Source organism: Falco peregrinus, chromosome 1, assembly GCF_023634155.1.
Source record: "Falco peregrinus isolate bFalPer1 chromosome 1, bFalPer1.pri, whole genome shotgun sequence".
Taxonomy (NCBI): domain Eukaryota; kingdom Metazoa; phylum Chordata; class Aves; order Falconiformes; family Falconidae; genus Falco; species Falco peregrinus.
This window is the reverse complement of record NC_073721.1, coordinates 31,080,463-31,107,514: the sequence shown is the minus strand read 5'-3', so window position 1 is coordinate 31,107,514 and position 27,052 is coordinate 31,080,463. Positions and strand designations below refer to the sequence as shown.

Below are 27,052 nucleotides of genomic sequence, written 5' to 3'. Positions count from 1 at the left end.
TTCTTTGCAATTAGTATTACCTGACTATAAAGCGCTACACATTTCTCACTTAGTGAAAAAAGACTACATTTAAATAAGTGTCATATGCTCATTATATATGTAACTTTCTTCATGAAGATCTAGAGATTACAGCAAAGGGACAGAATAGCCATATGTTGCCATCTTTAATCTGTACAAAATTATTTGATGGACTCAACACTTAAAAAGCCTAATTTTGCTCTGTGGGAAAGAAATAAGGACTAAGAGAGCTATTTGCTCAAATGCAAAATCTGAAATCTTGGGGAACTACTGATACTGAAATATTAAACCTCAAATCCTTAGACAAATAAAATGCAATGAAGGAAATTGATTTGCCATTCATGTATTTGTAAAACAAGGAATTATCTATTTCTGCGTGTACCAGAACATAAACAGTTTAAAAGGAGTAAAACGCTCTTTTCAAGGGATGCTGTACATTTTTCAAAACTAAATATTTTTTTTTAGAAATCTTAATTAGCAAACCTGTATAGATCACTAAATGTAGGTGTGGAAGAAATGTCCCTGTGGTCTGAACTGTAAAGTAATATCCTGACAGCCTGCACAGTGCTCTATATCAGCTAAGGCTGACAAAATCTTAAAATAGTTCCAGTCTGTATGAGGAGAAGCCAGGACATGTGAGGCAAATAAAATGAACAGAAACAAATTATTCTCTCTCTGACCATGAGACTCTTGCTATGACCTATGATTTCTTTTACAGTAGTACTAAGAAACTAATATAGTGGTTCTATTATATTTATAAATAAGGCCTGTAAGACCGAGTCAATCACTAAATCTTCAGGCTCCGGGAAAAAAACAAACGGTAAAGTTAACTCATACTTTGTGGATGAACAGAAAGTCACATACAAATATGTACAAGTAATAATCTTGTGCAAGGGAATCCATGCAAAACACAGATACACTTAACTGATTAAGGTAGCAAAGCAGGTTCTTAGGTATTCTCAACTTCTTAACAGAGATGATGCACTATACCTTGCAGAGACACTGTGATCAACACAAGTTAGGTAGTAGGTATATTTGTGAATTTGGGTAAGTCTTGCTTACAATTAAAAGGAATGTCTGTAGCAAGGCTGGGAATTTTGAGCCCCTGTTCAGCGTGGTGATCTGATTCTCTCCTTACCTTTACCTTCTGTGTAACTTGCATCCAAAGAAATACAACTAATCACACACGTCATCTAGAGAGAAGGTTTTCAAACCTGAACGCAAGCTGCTGTGTCATGGAACTATGACATTGGTAGAGCCACCGTAGAGGCTGACAGCTTATACACGTTTGCTCCTGACAAAGCCCTGAACAAAGTGGATCCAGACAATTCCTATCTTTTCCTGGCTGAATGCAGGGATGCTATTCACCACCAGTAGTCTTTTGTCAGTTCTTCATGAAGGAATCCTCATGGATTCCCTATCACATCAGACAGAAAATGTGGATGACTGCTTAAATTCAGATAAAAAACCAGAAATCAACAATAGTAAGCTTGTATAATTTTCTTCCAGATCGTTCTATCTTAATTTCAGTGCAACTAACAATTAAAAAAGGGATGGAAAAACTAAACTGGGTAATGAAGATTACTCTTCTCTCTCAGCAATGGAAGAGAGAACAGTACTAAGTACTGTTTTTTGGTGATAGTGAAGGATGTTAGTTTTCTAAGCTAATAACTTCAAAGGGAAGTTCTGATCTTACCGTAGTAAAGATGACTATAATTAAGAACATTATACTACTAAACAGCAGGACCTGTGTCTGACTTTAGGGAACTCAGTATGGATAACGATATGACTCCTATTCCTGCTGATTTTGAAGTCAGAAAGACGTACAAAGTATGGTTAGAACAAGTTTTTTTGGTTTTTTTTTTTGGGGGGGGGTGTGGTGTTTTGGTTTGGGGTTTTTTTCGTACTGGCAAACCACTTGCATCTGAAAAAACTGTCATTGTTAGACTGGTATTTAAATAGATAAATACTGAAATCTGGCAAATTACCGCCTAAGGAAAATACAGTTACAAGAGCACACAAAGTACTGGGAAAGACTTTTATATGCTTACCGAGTTTAATGTCTCCATCTAATGTGAAAAGAATATTGCCAGCTTTTAGGTCCCTGTGGATGATCTTATTTTCATGCAAGTAGTTCAATGCTTCCAGTGTCTGCCTGCATACCACTTTGATCTGTGGCTCCGTTAATGGCCTTTCAAGCTCTACACAAGAAATAGACAGAAATAAACACAACGTGTTTGCATTTTATGTTATGTGTTCGTAGCAATCAATATAGAAGAAAATTAATGAATCTGACAGATTCTGAACATCATAAGTCATAAAAACGTATATCTTAGAATATTTGCTCATTTCACTAAGAATTTAATCTCTTGTGCCCAAACCCCTCCTCACTATGAACTATGTATACCTGCCTATCTGAACTGTGAAAAAGCTATATAGTTTAGAGATTGGTTCTTTACTGTTGTACACAGAGATGTTAAAGACTGGTATTAGCATTCACCTATTCTGGGGAATAAGCACAGAAAAATCTAAGTTTAAGGCTGATGCAATAAAAAAAAAATATCACAATGTAATTTGGAAGATGAAGGGGGAAGAATGAGACCCTGAAAAGAGCTCACATAGATTATAAGAACAGAGAGCTCCATGAGCATATGGGAACAACTCATCACATTCACTTAAAGGATCAAGACAAAACTGTGTTTTGAAAAGTAGACAAACACTTGAAAAATGAGAGAAAATTAATCTAATTTAAGAAATTATAATGTCCATATAGATGTAAATGCTAATTTTAAACCCCCAACATTCAACACATAGCACACCAATCACACAAATATTTGCATTTCAGAACAGTATACACGTGAAACAAGTCTTACAATATATATAGCAATTTTAAGATGTTACTAAGTTTATTATTTGAAACAACTTATTTACCCAACATTACTGCATCTACTGCTCCACCTGCACAAAATTCGATCAGGATCTGTACATAAACAAAAGAATACACAAATTACAAATTAAATAGTTCTGCTGAACTGAACCATTGATAAAGGGAGCATTATTGAGACACCAGTTTCAGCCTATTTGGCATTCACAAATTATTTCACTAACCTCTGTAAAATAGTACTGTTACTCAGCAAAAAGTAAGGCTGTGCTACTCGAGCAAATTACTTGAAAAATGCTTGGAGATCCTCAGAAAAAAGTTTTAATTCAAATATAAAACTGCATAATAAAACTTATAAAACTTAGTAAAATAGTCAGCTTGAACCAGACCCATTGTAATGTGATTTACATAATCCCTGCAAACTCATTTCTCGATTATTTAACTGTACTTCTACACTATAATCTCTAATCGGAAAGTCCAAGTACAAAAGATATAAGATTTTCCTCTTCTGAATTGGTTCAGATGAAAAAATGGAAAAATACTCTTAAAATTTACAGAAAATTACTAAATTCAGATGTTTACATTAATTTTCCTCCATTTTCACTGACACCTACAATACATCAAGGTTTTTATCTCAGAATCTAATAATACTAGAACAACTCCATGTCCAGTTCTCAGTTTCTAATTTGAAACAAAAATAAATTGCAACTATTTTGGGGCACAAACTATGCTGGCATGTAGGACAGAAAGGTCATACGCAAAGGAAAGAGGGCAGACACAGGGAATGAGGAGAGCAAGGAAAAGGAAAGGTCATTCAAGACTGACAACCCACTCTTCCTTATGTGTTTTCTGTTCTTTAAGTTGAACATTAAACATTAAACAAAATTTCTCAGTCTGACAGCTAAGTATGTCTTGTCAGAAATCTATCAGTCAATATTCTGATATTAAATAATGTCTTAATTTTTTCCTTTAGAGTACTTGTAAAATCAGAATATTATTGCCCATGGAAAAGGAAACCTCAAATTATACCTTATACCATAACACTTACATATACACAACTTACATTACAGATTACTTCAAATTACTATTATAATTAACCCTCACAACAATGGTTCTAAAAAATGCATTATATAATGCAACTCTTGTAAATCCTTTAAATCATTATTCCATTTACATGCCTCTACATACCTACTGTCAAGTACGTTAAGTGCGAGAAATTGTAAATAGATAATTTCTTTCTCTAAAATTTGCTGTTTGATCTGACAAATCTGACAAAGGTCTCTTTGGTAGAGAAATTGTGTTTCTAAAACTGGAAAGCAAAAGCGTATTTTATGTCCAACTATCATTCTTTTCTTTCTTGCCTCCACTGAATTTTGTTTACTTACCACATCATTATAGCCTTCCCTTTGTTGCTTTCATGCCTCTGCATTTCACTGTAACTATACATCTACAATTTTATTTTCAAACTATTTACTCTTCCTCCTTCTATCGTTATTCTGCCAGTGAAGCATATCCACACAGTTTCATATTCTCCCTTTATGCATACTTGCTTTCATGCTGACCTTTATGCATGGAAATTTTTTTGCTATTCCATTTTTTATACAAGGTAATTTTACTCTGCATTCAGATCACACAAAGTTTACACAAAGCTTATCAAAATAAATCTACATCAGGAAACATGGTATTAAACTTCCATTGTTTTCATGCATAAAGTATAAAACATATTTGTAAGACTCCAAGGAAATTTTCTTTTACTTGTTTTAGGTATCATTTTTAATTATAAACTCTTTAAAAAAACCAAACATGTATTCTTCGTACAATTCAAAAAGCACTTACAAATATTGCACTGGATCACCTAAAAGAAAAAATTGTATTTTCATAGCTAAAGCAATTCAGTGCACAGGATATAGCAGAAAGGTGATGTACAGTCATATGTATGCCTGCTATACTTCTACATACAAATATCTAGGTTTTAAATAAATTAATTATGGTTCAAGTCTTGGTACCGACTGTCCTTTCTGGAAGTACCAATGAATTCACGCGTATCTAACATACATACTTCACAGGCTGACCTTTTAAGCATATTATTTATTTTTCAGCTGCAGATTCTGAATCTCACTCTAAACTGTGCTAATGTAATTAAAATCTGAGTCTTGCTGTTATAAATAAGCACTAAGAACTCTCTCCATACAACAAAATGAGCTGCTAATTTCCAGATTTTAGATTCAAATTCATGACAAAATGACTCAGTGTAGCTCAACTTTACAGTGACAATTTCCTAGAAGTCATACTCACAATTTAGGAATTAGTTTTGAGATTGAACAGTTATCCCAATAGCGACAACCCACAAGAAAGGTGATTCACCAATGATCTTTTAATGAAGTAAAGCAGAAAAATGTAATTTCAATAACCTTCTGAGAGAAGTAAAAGTATTTAGAGAAATAAAAATACCTACCCACAGATTGTTTTCATAGTAGAAAGCATCCAGGAGCTTAACAATATTAGGATGATCACAGGATGCTAAAATATCAATCTCAACCATGTAATCTTCAAGTTCTTCTTCTGATTTAGTATCAATCACCTTTGCAGCAGCCAGTACTTTCGTTTCTTTGTTCTGAGCCTATAAAAGACACAGCAAGCATAGAGATGTGAATTTCACCAGACAACTGTCACTAGCCAAAAAAAAACAAACCAAAAAAACCCCACCCTAAAAAACCCTCTCCTGACAGTTCTGTACCATTTTCCTGCCTTTAGTTTGCTTCTCTACAAAAAGAGAATACTTGCATATTTAAGACTAGATAAAATTGAGCAGAAAAAGGTTTTATCAACTTTTTTCAAAGTCAAGAAACAACAAAAGGCAGGAATACAGAAATACTTCATTCTTGTTGCATTCTTTAAAACATCACGCAGCTTAGCATCATTACTTCGTACTCCTAAAAATGAAGTTTTGTGCTGCTCTTCAAAAAACTATCAACACTCGGCAAGGTGTGTGAAGTAGCCTCCACTCTCTCATTTCTGACCGCACATCCTTGCCCTTCTGATGCTCCCCACGCTGTGGCAGCACAGCTGTGCCCGAAGCCACCCAGATCATCTACCAGTCACAGTAGGTTACTCTCTTCTTCACCCAGGGGCTGCATTCAAGCTCCCATGTTAAAAAGGTGCCAAGCTTTTTAATTAATTTCTCCAGGCATTTTACTCTCTTTGCTTCAGAAGTCTAGGAGGACTTCATCGATGGCTACTCATTGAAGTTGGCCACACTCAAAATGCTGCCAGCCTCTACTTTATAACTCCACACCTTGAGAGAAGGGAGCTAGAACTGTTGTAGTGGTAAAGTCAGCTGGAGAATAAGTAAGATTTTGACTTGAAAAGCAGAAGGAAAACAAGACATTGGGTACCCAAGGGAAAAAAAAGGAGAAAAAAAAAAAGACATTTCTGCTATGCATTTAAATATTCTTCAGCTTTTTTAAAACGTAAGAAATTACAAACAGTGCAACTGTTACATAGCAAAAAATTTCAGAAACCAATTGCTGTAAATACTTATTCACAGAATACTACTGAGAAACTAATCCAGCAAAACTGGGCAAGGTGAGATGAAAAAATAAAAATAAATTAAGATTTGGGGAATAAAGCAAGGATTAAACACAGACTATATATGTGTGTACCTATACACACACAAAAAATTATGCACACTTTCTTATAATTGTCTTGCAAGATATGTTTGAAGGAATACTGTAACACGGAATGTAGTGAACTTTAAACAAGATGGCGAATTTTCCCAAGCCATCATAAAAACTCTAGCTTGCCAAGGCATTTCCAGTGGTTACCCTTTGCCTCTGAATAAATTAAGTTATAGGACTAAAGTTTACTTCAACAATTATAGGTAAAGACCATGAAGAAAAGGCCGAGATTTACTCCACCTAGCTTTTGACATTCAAAAGAAACTAAATGAAAAGTAGGGACATAGGCTCTCTCCAAAGCTGCAAAAGACAAGAACCTGCACGGGCAATTCTGACTCCTGATGTGAAGCATCACAAGGTGGCTCATCCCATCTCTCTGCTGGTGCATGGGATATCTTGGCCTCAAACCTAGTTGAGACGAACCCAGAACAGGGCACGGCAAGAATCCCAAAACCTGACTTTTGTCACCTAATTTCGTTAACTAGCATCATACAAAAGCTGGTATCAGACAGCAAGTAAGAATTCTTAAGAATTATTTCCAAGGTCTGAATATTATTACTTTCCTAGTCATAAATAACTCTCTCAATGTGGCGAGAGAATAAAAGATTTAAAGACAAATGTTTATGATAACATTCAGTTAAACAGCAGTAACAGCAAAACACAATTATAAGCATAGTCCTAGCTGATTTATCTCATGTTGAGGGTAAAGGTTTTCTGTAGCATTTATTTTTATCTCAATATTCTTTCCAAAATAATAAAACAACCAATCTTCCCAACCTCAATATTTGCCCACCCGTTTTTAAAAACAAAGATAAGGTCTCCCTATAACATTATTTGAAAACAAACTACTATGAAGTTTTCCAGCATACATTCTAATAATGAAAAGGTCTGCTTAATAACGCAAACATCGTTTGTTTTGCCTTCATGCTTTAAAGCAAGAATGAAAGACCAACCTTCCATTCTAGAGCTGTGCTGTAAATTAAACATGAAACTGAAACAGATGTCTGACTCCACAACAGAATTAGACTTGGTAGCTTTACATGTGCTGAAAAACGGTTGTTAAGGCACCTTTCTAAAGAACTCAAATAAATTTACTCTTTTGAAACATGCATGCCCACACGCTCCACTGTACCTTATAAGAAGGATACTTCAAAAAAAAATATGAAAAAGATTCTGAAATTCATTTTTACACAAATTTGCATGTAAACTATGTAATAGTAGTAATATTTTCTTTAAATAAAACCCTTTTAAACTCCTACATCAAGTAACAATAAGAGATGTTACTGTTTCCAGATTCAGCTTGACCTGGCAGGGGGGGGACTGGTAAATTAGCATGCACGATTACATGCTAGGGACTTTGCTGCATTTGTAGCATATATTGCTTTTTTCTACTGACAGAGAACTTTGTCTTTTGATTTTTTTCCCAGATCATTTTGCTTCAAGTAACTAGAAATCTGCTTTCAATAAGTTTCTTTTATTTCCTCCTTGTGTTAGCTCTATTAAAACACCTCATTAAAAGTCAAAAGCTATTATAGAGACAGTATGATAAACTTTATAAGCATCTTAACAATAATAAACAAAACAAACGTTCGTCTTTGTTCTGACTTGAGATAGTAAAATTTTGTAGGTGTAGATCCAGATTTTTTTTTCCAGTTCTTAAAATAAAAAAGCTTTAGAATTAGCATATTTCCACCAGGTATTTCTGAGAACTGATGAAACATTTTAAGTATACATCAAGTTACAACTGAAAATAAATAAATAAAGTATATATATTAAACATGATTTTTAAAAGTTCTTTTTGATTAAGACATTATTCATCTCCACCCCAGAATGCACTCTGTAATAAATACCCATCTATGTGACATGCTGTAAGTAGTACATTAAAAATATGCTCTTTTAAATTCTGTAGGAAAGAATTCTACTGTTCATGCGTAAGATTTATGTAGTGCTGTATTGTATGTGAAAAAAACCCCAACTCTCTGGATTAGAGAGGAACAAAAAGCATTTATAAGCTTTGCGTGGGCTTGTTTGTTTTTTCTAGACTTTGGCTTAAGTCTTTCTTCTGCCACACAACATTCTCCAAAGGTCAGAGCAGGAGCAAAAATGTTTCTGTAGATGCCATCTTCATTTGCATATACTCATTTTGCATTTGCATACATGAACATTTAAAGTCAAATAACCATTCATGTTACTCAGAGGTTCTGCCCTTTCAAAGTATGTCCTTTATCAGTAGCACAGCAGTTTCTTCCTGTATTTCAGCTCTCAACTACCAATTCAAGTTATTTCAAATGCTCGGCTTAAATACATTTGCTTCCATGACAGGTGATTTAAGCTTCAGTCCTATGCTAAGAAATCCAAACTGGCATCTTCAATGGTTATGGTTCAATCCTGCCTTATGTGGAGGCAAGGAAGAAAAGGGGAGAAAGATTTTCTTTTATTGCATCAACAAAATTTGATCTTTTCAAAATATTCATACACAATGGTTGAAAACTGATTTGGAATAAATCATTCCTCCAAGATCTGACTAATGCAATATGACATACGTGAAACTAACTATCATATGCAACAATACATAAATATTGCAATCCTTCCACCAAAACTTCTATTTGGATTATATGTTTAAGGTCACTACAGCAAACATTAACTTAGAGAGAGATAATACGCACGAGAGAATAGCAAACTATATGTTGCAGTGTGGTTCTTGCAATAGATGGTACAGTCTTGTTAGCAGAACACACATAGAAAAATACTCTTATTCTCCTAATTCTAATATAGTTTTAAAAAGACGGACCGCAGGTTTGCATAGAATAAAAATAATCTTGTAAATCAGATATATACTTTCTCTCTGAACCTAAATCACACTAAAATGGCAATGACTTCTAATGCTCAAAAATGTTGTAAACATTTGAAAATGTATCAGTACAAGAAAGAAGAATAACCATTCTACACAAAAACAGGATCTGCAAGTATGTGAAATTAGTGATGCCTCTCTATCAACCCTGGATTTTTATATCGTATCCTATAACCAAATATAAGCTCCAGAGCCAGCAGCTTTGTGAAGAGACTGATAGCAGACTATTAAAAGGCAGGTTTAGTGTCTGGGCACTCAGCCAAGAAGTTGCATATTCCCAGGCATGGACAGCAGGGAGAGCAGAGCCACCGTTCCAGAGTAATAGGATTACAGCTCTGAGATAACTCATAGTCTTTCATCTTTAGATGACCAACATGAAGTTTCAGCCTTGGTTGTGAGGAGCTGTTGCAGTTTCCTATCACCAGTAAGTGTTTCCTTCCCAGTTGTGCAGCTCCCCTCCTGTGATGCAGCATGTAGACATCTAAAAATTAAACACTATTTACAACTGAAAAAAGTTAAGTATGTCCTTCATCTATTGTTCAGCCAATTGGAAAAAAAGCTGAAATATAGGAAATTGTTCATCACTTTCTTCCTGATGCCTGATCTCTTCTAAGATGTTATATAACCACACTGCATGTTTTGCAGGCAGCAAAACAAATCAATTAGGAAGCTTTTCCTTTCTGACTCCTTCTCAACAAAACTGTAGTCATTATCACAGATCATCAACTTGCCAAGAAGTGAAATATACATGCATCCTTATTCAGCAAAAGATGTTTTTGCACATAAAAAGCTACACTTCTGTGTAACCCTGGGATTGTCAGATCTAGCTTTGTATATGCCTTGTGATGATGCCTGAGTAATCAGGACTGAAAAACTGTCCATGTGTAACAAAAGCAAAGCTGTTTTCAGAGCTATCGGAAAGCAGTGGATCTCAAGCTTTCTTAAACATACAAACCAAGGAATAAGAACCTGCTATAACTTCAGATTTTAACAGCTTGGCCAAATAAATCTGAAAGTGCTGTGGCCTAGTGGAAAAACCACACTGGACTTTGTTTTGTATAAATTTACTATACCATATTTAATATTGCCTTGTGCATTTTGAAACTAAAAAACCCCTGCATGATTGACCAGTATCAAGTGTTCAAATTTCTTTTCAAAACATAGAAAGGCATTCTTTATTAGTGAATTTTAGGGAAAAAAAAAATCTACTTTAATCAGATAAAAAAAAGAAAGCATTATTCTAACGTCCAATGTTGAGAAATGTAATTACAAGTACTAGCTTGAATTCAAAAGCAAATAGCTAACTCTGAAATATTTTTACAATAAATCACAAGTTAGGCCAATGAAGGAGATAGATTTCTGGAAATTAAGATGAGCCAGTCATTCCAAAGAAGCTATGTTATTTTGCACCAGTCTTCACTGTACGATATTTGAAAATGTAGTAGTAATAAAAATCTATAGAGAATTTCAATTGTTTAATTACAGACATGGTTGGTCTAAGGAATTAAGAAGCAGCTAAATTCATTTCTATCTGCTAAAAGTTGTTAAAATTACTGTTACAAAAGAACTATTGAAGAGATAAGTATAGTATCTACCAAAGTTGACGATACAGCCTTAAACTACGGCTGATCAACCTAAAATTTCCCCTGCCTGCACAATGTATCGTAACTACCTACTATACAGTTTCTTCTGCTTAAGAAGTGTTTAATGCCAGGGAAAAAAAGATACTGAAATAGAAGTGTAGATAAAAGCACCTCTATTTCCTATAAGCAAATACTATTATTAACAAAGTAGAGCCCAGGCTTCAACCCAGACTGCTGAAGCAGATCTTTATGATACTGTGGTCTGGTGCTGCCTTTGTGGCTATACTAGTTTTGGAGCAGTTACCATGACAACTTCACTCTTTTAACATTATCCTTGTACTTTGTACTTATTGTGGTTCTACTGCTTCCTCCACAGTTGGTTTCTGAGGATTCCACAAGTTATTTTTGTGAGTGGTATGGCATGCAATTTTCATGTTTAACCTCAGGACTCCCTTCATGTATTTTCACTAATTCTGTGGTATTTTGTATAGTAGCTATGCAGAGTTCCCATCCCGATTCACGCATTTTGTCACTGAAATCAGAAGGAATATTTATACACGTATTTGAAAAGTACCAGGGCTGAACTGTCAAATACATGCAAAATAACTGCAACAGTCCTTGAGAGGAAACTTAACGGGGGAAATTATGCTGAAATCTGATCTTATTTAAGCAAGTCCATTTAAAAAACAAAATAAAAATAAGGGGAAAAAAATCACTAAACATTGGCAAGAAATTCTCCAAAATAAGCTATGCTGTCTTATAATGACACTTTATTTTGCTTCTCCTGTTGCATGATAGCTCACATAAAAGTAACAGGGAAAACCAGCGGACAATATCAGGAAAACATAATTAAGGCATTAAGCAGTTTCAGAGGTGTAAGCGCAAAGGACTGGGGTTTTGTTTTTTTCCCCGAATTCTTTTATAATAACTGTACATAATGCAAAAGCAGCATTAAAATACACAATTGTGCATTACAATCAACTCCTATACTTGGGAAGGAGGTGTGACAAATTAAGATTTATCCCTGCAGTGCTAAGCTGCTTTGCCAGTATCTTTCATCTACAGAGGACAGTAACAGTTGCTGGCAGAGGTTTTTTTCCATTTTATCCAGCACCAGACAATGTCAGCTCCAACTGACTTACAAATTCCCAGGAAAGTTAGTAGCCCAGCATATCTTCATCTTGGATTACATATATCCTAGCAGTTGTTTATTCAGTCTGCGTCATGAGGAAAAAAAACACCCATATTGCTTACTGCTTATTAAACTGTAAGATTATTTTAGTCACTACAGCTCAAAATTAAGTCTTTATTACAGCAGTAAACACACCTTTATTCCAGATGACAAATTAATAATTCCTAGAAACAATGATATCAAGAAATAATCTTTACTCAAACAATTGCCAATTCTAGCTGTTCTTTAGAATTACTTTTAAAGACAACCAACAATCCAGAGTTGAAGCTGTCTCCAGACTGTTGTTTTTTCAGAAAATTATCATGCTGTGAGGTTGAGAGTTGAAAATTTTATTATTTGCTCTTGATAATCATATTATTTGTTTGCACACAGGACTTAAGAAACCTCCGAATCCTTTACCTGGGAGGGTTCTATGTTATAAACTTGCTTCTGGTCATTTAACATCTGTAACAATGCTTTAGCTCACTTGAGCTCAGGGTGCCAGGTTACTCCTGCTAACATCTTTTCCCAGGGAGACATTTGGAGCTGTAAAAGCTAACTCTGTGGCTCACTGCAAACAGCTAGACCACAGAGTGTTTTGGCTTCATACAGCACTAAGTCATTTTGTTTACCAGCACTTTACAGACTACATGGTGTACATTCATAGACGTGCACATATCATCCTAGAATACTTCTTATTGTTTTAATGAAGTGGCTGGGTCGACTCACAGTTCCTCCTTACTCCATTCCTTGGAGTTACGTTACAAAACAAAATTGGGATCTCCTCTGCCCAGAGCCTTTAGCCAGATCAGATGTATGATGGCTACAGCTGTTTGCTGACCCAGCACAGCTATTCATGTATAACAAAACAACAAAAAAAGTGCATCTGACTTGAGCATAGAAAATTCTGTCTTTCCCAACTGGAAATGAACAAGAAAACAACAAAAATCACCCCCTTCAAAAAAAAAACCCAAATAAAGAAAAAAGAAAATTTCTTTGGACTTTAAGAACCCTTAAACAAAGGCCTTCTGACACGTTACTAGGGAAACTACAGTCATAGAAATGAAATGTGGCACAGTCATTAAGTTAAAAAAACCTTGCTGTCAAAAAAGTAAATATTATTAAACGTTCTACATTTCATATAGCCGAAGGAAGGCATTTAAAGCCCTGTACTATGACAATTTATTTCATGTATCTATTATAGAAGATGATGCACTATAACAGATGTGACCTAACTGTCATTTAAAGTGTATACATCTTACTAGCTCAGAAATACAGGCAGTTTGGGCAAAGGCTCTGTATAATTTCATACCGCAGTGTGAACCATATTCAAGACTTGCCACGAGCACAGCTGAATAGCCAGAGGGGAAAGACGGAATCAAGCAAGATGAAGCATTATCACCCCATTTCATTCTTTGACATCCTGAAATGAACAATAAATATAGTTCATATATTTTAAGGAAAAACACAAAGGCAGCTTAATATTCAGTATTTTTTAAAAGAGACACAGTTGCAACAGGGGAAAATGAAACGTGACTACATCAATACCACATTAGAACTGGCAACAGCTCTTGCAAAACTATCAAAGCCTATATTGTGTTGCTTCATGCATGCTCTTCTCTGTTAAGATGAAACTTCCCCTATTTCTGAAGTAACAAAAAAGGAAGTAGAGTAGCTTTTGATGGCTTTCATAAGAAAAGCTGTACGTTATCCCTGTTTTTAAAGTAAAATTGCTAAAGGAGCCAATTCATATTCTCTTTATGGTATTAATATGTTTAAAAAAGAATGGGAAATTTAGAACTCTAGAGGGAAGTTATTGCTTCCTTATGTACACATCTTTAAGACAATCTAATAGAAACCAACTGCAAAGACAGAAGCAACAATAACAACAAAAAATATTTAAGCCGGTCTTTCAACTCTTTAATGTCAAAAAGTTATTTTCAAGTCAGTTCTACAATGAACTTTATTAATTACAAATCCACTATGATGACGTGTGCTATTTAATGCTTGTGCAGTCTGTGACTTTCTTGTGAGTCTTCGTTAATGACCCTAAAGCTACATACCATCTCACTGAAGTGAAATCTTCTGACAGGCAAGTTAGAAAGGTTGCCTCATATGCTTTATAATGACCTAGCTATCTTTGTGCTGCAAGTACGACATCTCAGGAGATGAGAGCGAGCCATCTGAATAAACATTTGGTATTCCTTGAAAATTGGCTATTCAAGTGCCACAAAAATAGCATCTTGGGTTCTGTAAGTAAACTTCTCCATATTCAGCACAGTTAGACCATGCTTCTGATGTTCCTTTCAGATTAACTGTTTGGTTTGTTGGGGTTTTTTTAACTAATTTAAACAACAAAACAATTAAGAAAACTGACTACTTTGAGAAACTATATGAATGCAAATCCTATTATTTATCAGCTGATTTCAAAAGAAATTTTAATTTAGGAGCATGCTGATGATGATAATCTTTTTCAAATTCTGATGCTTGTACTTGCTGTTTGCCATTTGACTGATTAGTTTAATTCCTTCAGAATTTACATAATGTGCTAATGATAAATAAAAATGGCTATAGGAATAATTGCATTACTTGATAAAATTATTAAAAACAAATCAAGACAAAATACTCCAACTCTCTTTGCAGAGCTTGAGGCACAAAATATGCAAAGGGAAAACTTGCTTTACTCAGACTTCTACAGCTAATGAATTGGTGAGCCTTCTGTTGGCAAAGGATTTTCATGCAATGTAGGAACAATGTTCTTCCTCAGAAGATAGAACTGCCAACTATCATGATACCGTAAAACGCTGCAAACAGTTAAACACACAAGATGTTCAAGAGGAAGTACTGCTCTCTTTTTGAAGCAGAGAGCTGTCTTTTGTTGGATATTTGTACAGTGAGGGAATGCAGAATTCCATTCATTTTGGACAATTATCTAAGCCATTTCTTGCTTCAAAACACTCTGCTCACTCTGAAATTCAATTCAGTTTCCGTACTTTCCTCATACAGGTAAATTTAGTGCCAAATAAGAAGTCTTACAAAATTTTCATTCCTTCTAGCAGTTCTGTAGCATACCTAAAGTAGAGAAAAGAATCACCACCGGAAACCAAACCAGGAACATAGGCTTTTCATAAATTTCCCGTTAACAATAGGTCTACACAAGAACATTCTTCTAGCATGGATGTCAGTGATCCAAAGGGACAGAACTACTGATTGATAAGAATACCAACTGCCTTTTTATCAGTATTGTTGCTATCCGCAGATGATTTATACAACAGAAGTATGTCTATTTTTTCTTTTGTTCTGACAAAAAGCATTCATCTGACATACCTTAACAACTTCAGAACATCAATATGCCACCTTCATGCTTCCTTTTTATAGCTATTTAAGCCAATGCTAACACTGTCCTGTAATTTTTCCCTTACATCAGCACTGTCACTTGTCTGGTCCTCCCGTGAGCTGGTCTGGCGAGCCAAGAAGATTACATGTACAATCAGCTTTTGGGTGGCTTAGTTTCTTGAACCAGATCATCATGGGGTTGGCAAGCACCAGACCTGTCACAAGAAACGAGGTGGGAACAGGAATACTCTGCCAGAACTCTGGCTGCATTGACTTGCATCATCAGAAACTTGTGGAAACCAGTCACGGTAATGGTAAAGGCCTAGCCACTCCTCATTCAAAAGTCACTTCCGCACTTACTGAAGCTATTGAAATGCACCACTTTGAGAAGATGTATTATTGACTGTTGCACTTAATATCACATTTTCCATACTGTTTTAGTGCTTTTCAGACATTCAAAAGAACTTTCTTCATATTGCACTGGCTCAAAGGTGAGGTCCCATGCTGGACTACTAAAGACTAGGAAGTTACAACAGCATCGATAAACATTGAAATGGACAACACAAACAGAAGAGTTAACAAGCCTGTACACTAGCTAATTTTTATATTTCACTTTTAAATGCTACAGGAGGTGTGTAGTTTTTTGTTTTTATTTAAGTGTAACACATTAAATAAACAAACAACTTCTAGGGCTGACCAGAACACCTAAGTTTGCTACTCAAAGGCAGCTTAAGGTTCTTGCTACAGCCAAAAACAAAGGAGGCCTTTTCAGGTACCCCAGCTACCCCTGTCAATCAATAAGAAACACTTGACAGTATTCTTGTTTATATGGTGATCCTTAAGCTTTCAGACTTCCCACCCCAGAGATGAAAAATAGCAGACAGGGCTTCGTTTTTTCAGGTTACTTATAAATTCGGTTAGCGCGTCTTCACTATTAGTAAAAACTAGGTGGAAAGGGTGAAAGAGTAAAAAAAATGCTTGGCTTAACTCTAAAGAGTATCCATTTCTCCACGTTACTGGAATGATCGGAGTTTGTTTTGGGGATAATTCCTATTCAAACTCTTCTGACCACATTTCCCAGCAGCAATCACAGTTCACAGTTTTCATGGTGTAATGTAGTTGCACAGACCTATGGTTCTGATCCATGAATATCCAGCACTGAAAAACAGAGCTGCTTGCCTGAACAGTGAACTGAAACATTTGTAGCATCTGCAGAAGTTGAGCAAGTAAAAGAATGAGAGAACAATTAAAATCATTAAAGGGTCAAGCAGTTGTCTTATAAAAAGCAGACTAAAAAGGTTGGGCCTCTTCAAACAGGAAAAGCTGAAGGTGGGGCAGGAACATGACTGAACTGTACAAAATAAAAAATGGCATCATATGAATTGAATAAAGCCTGATAGAGACAAAGGCTGTGAAGGAGATGAGGTTTACTGCAACATGCTAATTCTTGCTGAAACACTTCAACTGACATTTCTCCATTAAGGTTTTAACGTATTCTCATTACAAAGTATTAGCTCCCTTCCTGGTTAAAGTACTGCTTAGAAATACAAGTGAAAAGTCATCTTCTATAATGTGAAATCTAGACATGCTAGAGAAAAGTTTTGGTTTGACAGCATAAGTCTATGCCAAGGGAACCATTACCTACAAGCTAAAGAAAGAATAAATTTCAGCGCAAGTCTTGCCAAGTAATTACTGTATCATTAACAAAATTACGATAGCTTCCCTCAGAACAGTTTTCTGAATCATGGTTATGACTAAACATTTCTAGAGAAAAAAACCCAGTTCCTTAAAGTCCTCCTTAAACAAGAAAGTCTCTGACAGATCTAAAATGGTGTTCAAAGCGATACAAAGAAAGTAAAGGGTCAGTCTTCTCCAATTCATTATCAAGTTACATGGATTCAAAAACTATTCTGCCTTAGCATGGGGATTCATCATTGCTTTCATGCTGCATAAAAAAACTTTGACATAGACAAAACTTAAGTTCTAGGGTAATGGTTCCCCAAAAAACTTTGGCAGACTGTACAGTTGCCCTTCCACTCTCTGCTCACTCACTCATTTTGAGTAACTGCATTAATGCAACTTCAAAAAAATTATTTCTGAAAATAATAAAAGTTCCTTTGCTTGTCATGGCCTCCTTCAGTTCCAGATTTTCTGAAACAACAACCAACAGATTAATCTTTAAGACCGACACGTTCAAGTTATACTCACTTAGCCCTCTGTAGTAAAGGGGAGATTTAGCAAATTGTTAATGCTAACCAATAAATTGATTTGACTACTGTAGTACAATCCTACTTTTTCACTTCTTGATATTCTTCTTCATAGAAAAATCAGTAAAAATTAAGAATCACATCACAGAATAGCATGCTTCTGGTAATCAGAACCTTCTTCAAAGCCAGGTTTTGGGTAGAACTTGACTGAAGCATGAACCTATGCTTGAACAAGTTCTTGCTCTAGGCTACAGGTAATTAGCTAAATAGAAAATGGCTCAAAAATATAAACATGGCTACATGAAGGGGGAAAAACATCTTCCTTAGCTTCCATATCACCATTCATGCTTAGCTGTTTTACATTAACCTCTCTATATAAACACACACAATCCCACAGAATACTGCAAACCAGTCTTCATCCAGAAGACTAAAAATAAACAAGAAAAATCTGTAACTTTAATATTGTAACTTGCTTTTACATACATTTATAACTGCTTTAAGAAATAGTTTTTCCTCCTAAACCCAAATATGATAGTTTAAGTAGGTACATTAAATATATGAAGAATCTTCCATTACTATTTTATTGTGAATTTTTTGCTTAAGGTAAGTCTGCTGCTGTGTGTACTTTAGTTGGTTTATATCATGAATGTAGAGCATGCTCAACGGAAAATTTGAAATGCAACGGAAAATTAACATTTACAGTAAAGCCTTAATTTTTTTGTTGGAAGTATGAATACCATTGCAGAATGATCTGAGGTAGTCTACTAGCTTTTTGTGATTATTACTCAGCCAATTTTATTGCCTGACATAATTCAAACACATTCTGCAAGTACAAGGTCTGCGTTCTCTCTAAAAGATTCTTTCCCACTTCAGGGGTGGGAGGAAGTGTTTCCACATGACATACCTGACAGTTAAGGTGTCTTTCAAGCATTCCATACTGTAATCACATTATAAAACAATTAAAAAATTAATTAGAGGGAGTGACAATATGTATTTTACATGGGTTTAGAGAAAAACTGTAAAACAGCATTCTTTTTTTGTTTTTGTGGTTTTTTACTCTGGGCTATTAATTCAGTCTGCTTTGTTTTTTAACTGCAAATTTCATGGCTTTTCCATCACTGGAACAATCCAAACAGTATCGAATGAAAAGAGAGCACAAACATTGTGTTTGAATAAAGACAGACAATAGGCAAAAGAGGTGAGACAATATGAATTTATCAATTCTATGTATAATCTGAATATAATTAAGAGTTATTGGGGGAGCACAAAGAAGCAAAGACCATAAAAGTATTCACAAACAACACTTCAGGCACCAGGGTCTCACGGAATTAATTTAAGATCTCAAACCAGAGAGTTTAAATACATGCTGCCTATTTTACACAGGTAACTGTCAACGAAGGAGAATGATGTTTATGATCTTATGAGATTCTCAAAACATGGGTCATGGCCCATGAAATATGTAAGGCCCATTCATAACTGCATTCAATTAAAAAAAAAAAAAAATCCCAAACTGGGGATTGTGGCATTTGCAAATACAAACTGAACAAATAATTTCTTCTACACTGTTTATGAGGTAGTCAAAAGTAGAATATGAATCGCCACTAAAAGAAACTTGTGAACTACTGCTCTGCAACAGCAGCATGTTTTACTGCTTGGAAGATTGCATTAATGAAGGACAACTTTCCTGCCAAAGATTAAGCTCAAAAGGTTTAATAAATTTGCCTACAAAACTTGTTCAAGAAACAGAAATAATGCCACAACATTTTTTTAGCTCCTATATCAGAATTATTTGATTATATAGACTGCAATTGACTTAGATATGAAGAATTATTTCACCAAGTTAGAACAGCTTTAAAGAAGCTTCATTCTGCAGTCTACTTGACAACATTAACAGTTACATTGAGCTTACACCTAAAATCTAAAGTTTTACCCTCCAGAGAAGAAACCAGCAGTCCAAGGACTTACACTAATAGTTAGCTAAGAAATATGAAATATCACTTGACGCGAAAAAAAAACCAGGAACTTTTATAAACGTAGATAAATAAAATTAAATAATTATTTCCTATTTACTTAAGAGTTTTAAACAGTTTATGTAACTGTGCTCACATCTTGGAAAAGATGACTGCCTTACCAAGGTGATCACGAGCACCCTATATTTATTCTCCACAAACCTGTCAGCAGTTTTAATTCTGAATGCAACAGACAAACAACACATTACTCATAAGTTAAGTATTGTGATGCTGATTTTAAGCCAAGTGACTTGAAGATGTCCAAAAACTGAGATATGAAACATGTGCTACACTACTTCAGAGTACTTCCTTGCTACAGACAAAATGGAAAGGAGATACGACCTTCTGCAAATAGCCATTTTAAACAAGAAAGTTATCTCAGTTTACAATCTACAGATTACTTTCTTGCACTACCCGTTTCCTCAGAAAACTTAGCTAGAGTGACAATAGGTGTAAAGAGCTCTGGAAAGCTTTCCCCTTGATACATTTCCCAGGGTTTAAAACACTGATACTGCCTTTTCTCTATGTGGTATCTTCAACATGCTAAAACTGCAATAGCATGAAAATAAGATAACTTTATAGAGCAACTCACCAAGCTGATCAGCAAGACGAAAATAGTTTGTCTTCTGTGAACGGTCATGCATCTTTTTTCATCTAGACCATACCATACACAGCAGCCCTAAAATACTGAGGCTACTCAAAGAAATTACTGTTCTTGGCAAGCTTTAGATAAAGTTTGAGTTCTATTTCACTTAGACTAAATATTTAAAATTGAGCATTGCCATCTTATACATTATCTCTTGAGAGCAGATCAACTTTCTTCTCCATCTACTAATGCCTCTATTGCTAAACAAAGCAACATGGCGTTTAAGTGAATATTATTAATTCAGATCTCCTGAGGACAATTGCACTATTTTACTGTTCCAGTTTAATCTGAGGTCAATTCATACAGTCAATTATGAATGAAAATAAATTAGAACAAAATATATTTAGTATAGCAAACAATTCTAATCAAAACTGCCAGAAGTTTTGCACTGATCCATTCTTACGTGTTAAAATTCCATGTAGGACAGTCTCATTTGCTCTTTCATTCCAGGTCTAGGTTTATGGCAGAGTCACGCATGAAACTTCAGATTCACAAAATGCAGTTATTTTGCTGGAAATTTTCAAATGTGAATTTCTCTTCCAACTAGTACTGAACACACAAGATTACCAACCAATTCAAGCAGTAACCTTCCACAGGGAACTGTATCTTTTATACAGGAATATTCACAAGTTCCAACAGCTTCAACAAATTCTTTTAAAGAATTAGTGGAGCTAATGACACCAGGTCAGTCAAAGAACAGACAAAACCCAGTCTATCAGTGCTTCAGCTTAACTATGAAGTGGTCAAAATCTATTCTTGTGAGTGTTAAGTTACAGATGTAACCCACCCTAGCAAGTGGCATGATACATTAGTATCATTAATATAAATTCAAGTTGCAACATCCAATTATAGGAGTTATTTAGAAAAATGTGTGTAAGGCCATAGAAACTAGGAAACAAAGTCTCCTTGCTCTGCCCTTGTTTTGTTTTCAGGTCAGACTAATTAAGGTATTTTCTATGATTAGAAAATAAGTTATGATGTTAGTGGTATGCAAAAAGTACTTCTAAGAAGCCAACTACCAGTTCATATTTTAGCATTAAAAGTAGTTAAGGCTACACTATCATCAAATGAAATAACTGGTCCTGTCTTATTAAATCACTATTTAAAAATTCTATTTGTTTCCACCTGCTGTAGAACATATTAAGGCAAAAACAAGCTGTCCTGTAAGTCATATAGGTACATTACAGATAAGATTGTTTTAAATACAGAATCAAAAGCTTAAGTTAAATGCATCAACATCATCAGTTTACTGGACTTGAAGAAACACTATCATCAAAAGTCCATTATCATTAGCCAGACATGAGTTTGTATTGGCCACTATTGCAAATATAAGTATAAATGAATACTTAATGTAGTTGTAATTTTCAGAAGATAATATATTTGGTTAATACTGTTCACCATGATTATGGCTATCAGTTTCCACAACATTTCTTCTCTGAACCTAAAAAGAAAGCAGAATAGGCTTCTAACCAAGCACCAGTTTATTGCTAAGAGTTGGAAAACTTGTCTTAGTAACTGTAAATCAAACACAAATATTTGATTTTCCAAATTCCTATAAGAATCTTGTATACACAACGCTTACAACATCTTAGATTCAGGGTAATAAATGGGATACCATAAATGGGCAGAATACTCTAACTCACACTAAGAAACATGAATGCAATTCAAAATCAGACAAGTGCAAAGGACACACTAATAGTAATTCATCAATTTCTATTAAAATACATTTAGACTCTATATTCTCTCTATATACACATACCATATATAGGTACCCTGTATCTTATATAGTATACTGCCACATATATTCTACCACTACAGAATCTGTTCCAATAGAAGACATAAAACTAGTTTGTTTGTACAGATGGTACCCATAATTATCATAATGATGGCAAAAACACCATTAATTTCTTGGATGTGCATCCTTTAGTGAAGAGCTCAGAGATGACGCCAACTAAACAACTAGGAAAATGCCCTTCTGCAACACAAGTGTTCTTATATTAGTGTCCAATGTTCTTACTAATTCTTACAGCCAAAAGAGGCTGGCAAATTTTACTGAAATATAGTCCCAGTGCTTTATTTCATTCAAAAGTTTAACTTCAGAAGATATCCGCATTTTAATTAGTTATGAACATCTGTTCGATAACTATTGTCAACCAGAAGCTTTAGCAAGAAAGAGCCACAAAACACATTAGCCATTTTAAAGGTCTGTTTTCACACCATCCGAACATTACCTTCTGGGAATTTAGAAAGTAGCTTGAAGCTGATGAAAGTCTTTTAACACACTGATTTACCTTAAAGCAATGTTTACCATGTGCACTGAACTGGTATTAAATACAACAGGGCAATATAACACACAATAAAGTAACATGATATAATAATGTAACTATTTCCTAAAGCAAACTGGTTACAATTAACTTTAACACTAAGAGCCTAAGATTTTTCAGGAGACTTAACCTGTTCAAATCAAGAGCAGTTTCAAACCATCTCTTTTTTTTAAAAAAAAACCCAACACAACAAACCAAAGAGCAGTTTGTGATCTAACTGTCAGATTTCAAAGCTGAAATCAGCCTCCAATGATAGTATTACACTTCTTCAGTGGCTGTCAGAATCTTGGCAGTCCATTCAGTAGTTCCATGAAAGGCAGTTAAACTGGATTGGAAAAAAAAAAATCTATCATCAGCAACCTCAACATTCTTTTTACAAGGACCATCACCTGATCATCACCTGAAGTACTGGCAAGGGTCTATAAACTGAAAAAGGATGGAAAACTACACCATTATTCATTAGCCAACAGCAAAAAGAAAAAAAAGTGGCTAAAAGTGGCCTGTTTGAAGAGGCTGAAAAGGGCTAGAACATAAAGTCCTGCGCAACCATAAACCTTTACCATTAGTAACTGCAGTTACATAGCTCCTCTGATCACCAGAGACTTGCAACAGCAGTCAAAACACTTAAGAGTATTTCTAAACATTACTTAGAAGTTAGTGAATACAAAATGTATGAATTGTCAGAGCTAAGAAAGCTTTAGAAAACTAGAACCAAGAGCTTCAAAGGAAATAAGCTCTTCTAGTAATTTGGCTAAGTTATTAAAAAAATAAGCAAGACCCTTGTACTTGACTGGGAAGAAGGGAAAATGAATCGTAAGTTTCAATACCCTTAAGACTTCTGTATTACAAAACTAGTTATCACTAGGCATAGCATTTTTTATGTAAATAATTTAATCAGCTAGGCTTCACAGTACTGGCAGAATAATTTAAAAGTTGATTTTGAGTTTTTATTTATTCGATAGGTTGTCCAGAAGATGAGTTACACAACAAAACCAAATACTTCTCTATGTGAAATCATAGCATGTAACCCATCTAACCTATTTCTAATTAGAAGTCCAAAGTACACAAAGCCTTATTTATCTGGCAATTCTCTTTTATTATATCTTTGCCAAAACCCTGTCACACACTGACTCCTAGGATCTTAAAAGACAAATGTAATTTTGGCAAATGTAACTGACACTAGGGTATTGGGAAACCCCAACAAACAAAAAAAACAACACAAAAAAGCCCATGACATAAAATTAAAATCCCAAAAGCTCCCACACTTACATTACTTAAAGAAAAAGTCTTCAAACATGGACAGTTTTGTTCTAGTTTATAGTTTTGGTTTCCAAATTTGAGAGCAACTTGAATGGCTATTCTTGCAGTTTCTCGTTTGAGGAGCACATCCAAGTAAGAACAATGTAACACACCTTTGCTTTCAGAACAGTTTCTTGCCAAGCACACTTCTACGCAGGAATAGAAGTACAGTTACTGTGCATGTGTAATCCTGTGTCTCAGACTAGATGGAAACAAAATGACTGCTGCTGAATACATGCAGTAGGAGACTTCTAAAGTGGGATTTTTTTTCCAGTGATACTAGTACCTGCTCATTACCACATGTGCTATGTTCAACACATTTACCAGTGTAACTGCAAGTGTAATTCTAACTACAATTTTTTAAATAGGATTTAGTTTTGAAAAATTAAATTTCAACAGTTAACACTGTCATTTCACATTCAGAAATATATCTCAAAGTGAAAAATCACAAAGTACACTGAAACGCTACATTTACCAGTTGTCTTGCTCACACCTTCCTCTACAGACCACTGCTAATACAGACGTGCCTACAGATAAACACGAAGTGAGAAGAGGTTTGTGGATGGGAGGGGAAATGCATGTGGGGGAGGAGGAGATGGTTTATATTTAGTATTGTACCTTTGAGGCTTCCCCAGTCATCTCTATAGGACAGAACATTACATTCACAAAAAGGGAATCAAAACTCCACTATGAAGTTTAAATAAACATCAGTACTCTGCAAATGCTGTTAGAGACAACATTATGTTTTTATAGTTGCCAAGCTTTATGATCTAGCAACTCCAGACATATTTCTCAGTCATTATGATAAGAAAAAAAAATCTCTGGTCTTCCACACTGACATCAGAACCAACAACAAAATAATCTAGATGCTTTTAAAATAGAACACTGACACAAATTCCAAGGGTGAACCCCCACACACATCTAGCATTCTGAACTAACTATGGCATTTTTGTTGAAATTTACAAACAGGTAACACCACAGTACAGTAACATCTAAAATAACTTTATCAAAAATAGCACAGGTTTCATGAACACCCAGACTTTATAAACTCTCAAATGCAGTACTCTAAATATAAATGTTTCTTGCCTAAATTAGTTCTCAGAAACACTGTAAATCCTATTCTTTCTCATACCATTTTTTCCAGTCTCGAAAACCTGCTCCAGACACTCAATTCATGTCAGTTGCCCAACTCCCTCATGCTTATCCTTCATGATGTTTTTCCCACACTATCCCTAAACCAAATGTAGAGCATTAATGCTCATTCAGAATGGGAAAAGTAGCTAGAGATTCGTCTGAAAGCTACAGTCTTGTCAAACACTTAGCAGTGCTGTAACTACATCATTGTACTCTACTCTGCTTGATGACTTCCAGATAAGCATCCTTAAAAATAGTACTTATACCAGTATACTTCGAGATTTAAAGATCAAACAATTGGGACGAGTTAGGAGATCCAACACAGGAACTCCGCCACGTAAAGAAAGCCAAGATAACACAACTATTTGATTCAACTCCACATGGAAGGAGACAGAACGCCCATTAGAAGTGACACGAACTCGGCCCTAAAAACTAAGCACAGGGCACACAAGTCAATTTTACTGTTCGTTGGCTTCCTTCCGTACCGGAACTTAAAAAAAAAAAATAATATGGGAACTTCACACCTAAGAAAATACAGCCTTTGTATGGTTAGAAGCCGTACTGTCCACGAGTCCAAAAAACTCCAAACAGAGAAGCCAGCGACTCTGCAGCGGGCAGGGTGGAGCAGAAGGCGGGACAATGACCTAATAGGTCTTTTCTATCTTTAGTTTCATGAGCCGCCGCGGAGCAGAGGCGGCCGGGCCACGCCGAGCACCGGGCCAGCCGCGGCACCGGGCGCTGGGGGGGCGGCAGGTGGGCGCCGCGCTGACCGGCCTGGCGCCGTCCTGCGGCAGCCGGGTGCTCGCAGCCCGTACCCCAGGCGACGGAGCTTACAGCCAGGCACGGTTCCCACGGCGCCGAGCTCCGAAGCGATCGCACCAGTCGGGTTTTAGCTACGAGCAACACTGCGAGCGATTCGAGCTGCCCGCTCGCCCTTACCTTGAACACTTTACCGAAAGCACCATCTCCCAGCTCTCCTATAATTTCCCAGAACTCCTCAGGGTTCAAGTCCCTCTTGACGTGCTCGTACTGTTTCTTCTTCTTCTCACCACCCAGCTTGAAGATCTTCCGAAAGTTGAAGAAAGACATTTTTCCTCCTGCCGAGGGCGGCCGACCTCCAGGCGGCCGGGCGGCTGGAGGGGGCGGGCGGCGGCTGGCGGTGCCCCCTCAGCCCGCCGTGACCATCCGGAGCGGGCGGTCCTGCCGGGCGCGATCCCCACGGGGCCCGAGGAAAGTCCTCACGCCGCTGGGAAGCCGTCACCGCCGGGCGCTGAGGGGAACCAGCACCCCGAGATCCCCCCGGAGCCCCCCGCAGGGGCCGGGCCCTCGATGCCGGCCGCGTCGGTCCTCTCCCGCGACGGTCCCGGCGGTCCCTGCCTACTCGGCCGGGCCGGTGGCCATCGCGTCAGCAACAAGTGCCGGGCTCCCTCCCCGGGGCGGGCGGGGCGCAGGACGGAGCCCGAGGAGCGGGGGGGCGGCGGGACGGCGGCTCCCGCTGGACGGGGACGGCGGCTGCGCGCCGGGCGGGGGGAGCGGCCACCCGGCTGCCCGCCGAGGGCGCTCCCGCCGCGGAGAAGGGGGCGGATGTGGGGAGGGGGCTGCCCCACTCCCGGCTCCCGGCCGGTGGCCTCCCGCAGCGGGGCCCCGCGGCGTTCCGGGATGGCAAAGCGGAGACAGGCGGCGTTCACCCCCGGTCTCTCCCTCCCTCTCGCTCTCTTTCTCCCGCTCGCTCCCCCACCCTCTCACGGAGCGGGACCCGGGCGGCACCGTTTCCTGCGGGGCGGGGCTGCGCCTCCCCCCACACTCCTCCTCCTCCGCCCGCAGCCGGCGCGTGCGCGCGCCCCGTGCCCCCGCCCCTCTTCCCGCGCTCCCGGAACCGCCTCGCGCCCCGGCCGCCGCCGCCCCGCGCCAGCGCA

At 36.9% G+C, this 27,052-nt stretch overlaps 1 protein-coding gene across 3 annotated transcripts in view; it reads right to left on the bottom strand.

The window, feature by feature from the left end:
- The window catches only part of SLK (STE20 like kinase), a 51,642-nt gene extending 25,178 nt beyond the window's left edge, over positions 1–26,464 (bottom strand). For all 3 annotated transcript variants that reach the window (XM_005244592.4, XM_055794552.1, XM_055794543.1), the window contains exons 1-4: positions 26,076–26,464; positions 5,355–5,519; positions 2,950–2,998; positions 2,070–2,219 (exon numbers count right to left, since the gene is read on the bottom strand). In XM_005244592.4, the coding sequence (XP_005244649.2) occupies positions 2,070–2,219; positions 2,950–2,998; positions 5,355–5,519; positions 26,076–26,225 (514 nt within the window). In that variant the 5' untranslated portion in view covers positions 26,226–26,464. The remainder of the gene's footprint in view (positions 1–2,069; positions 2,220–2,949; positions 2,999–5,354; positions 5,520–26,075) is intronic.
- Between the last annotated feature and the right edge of the window lie 588 nt (positions 26,465–27,052).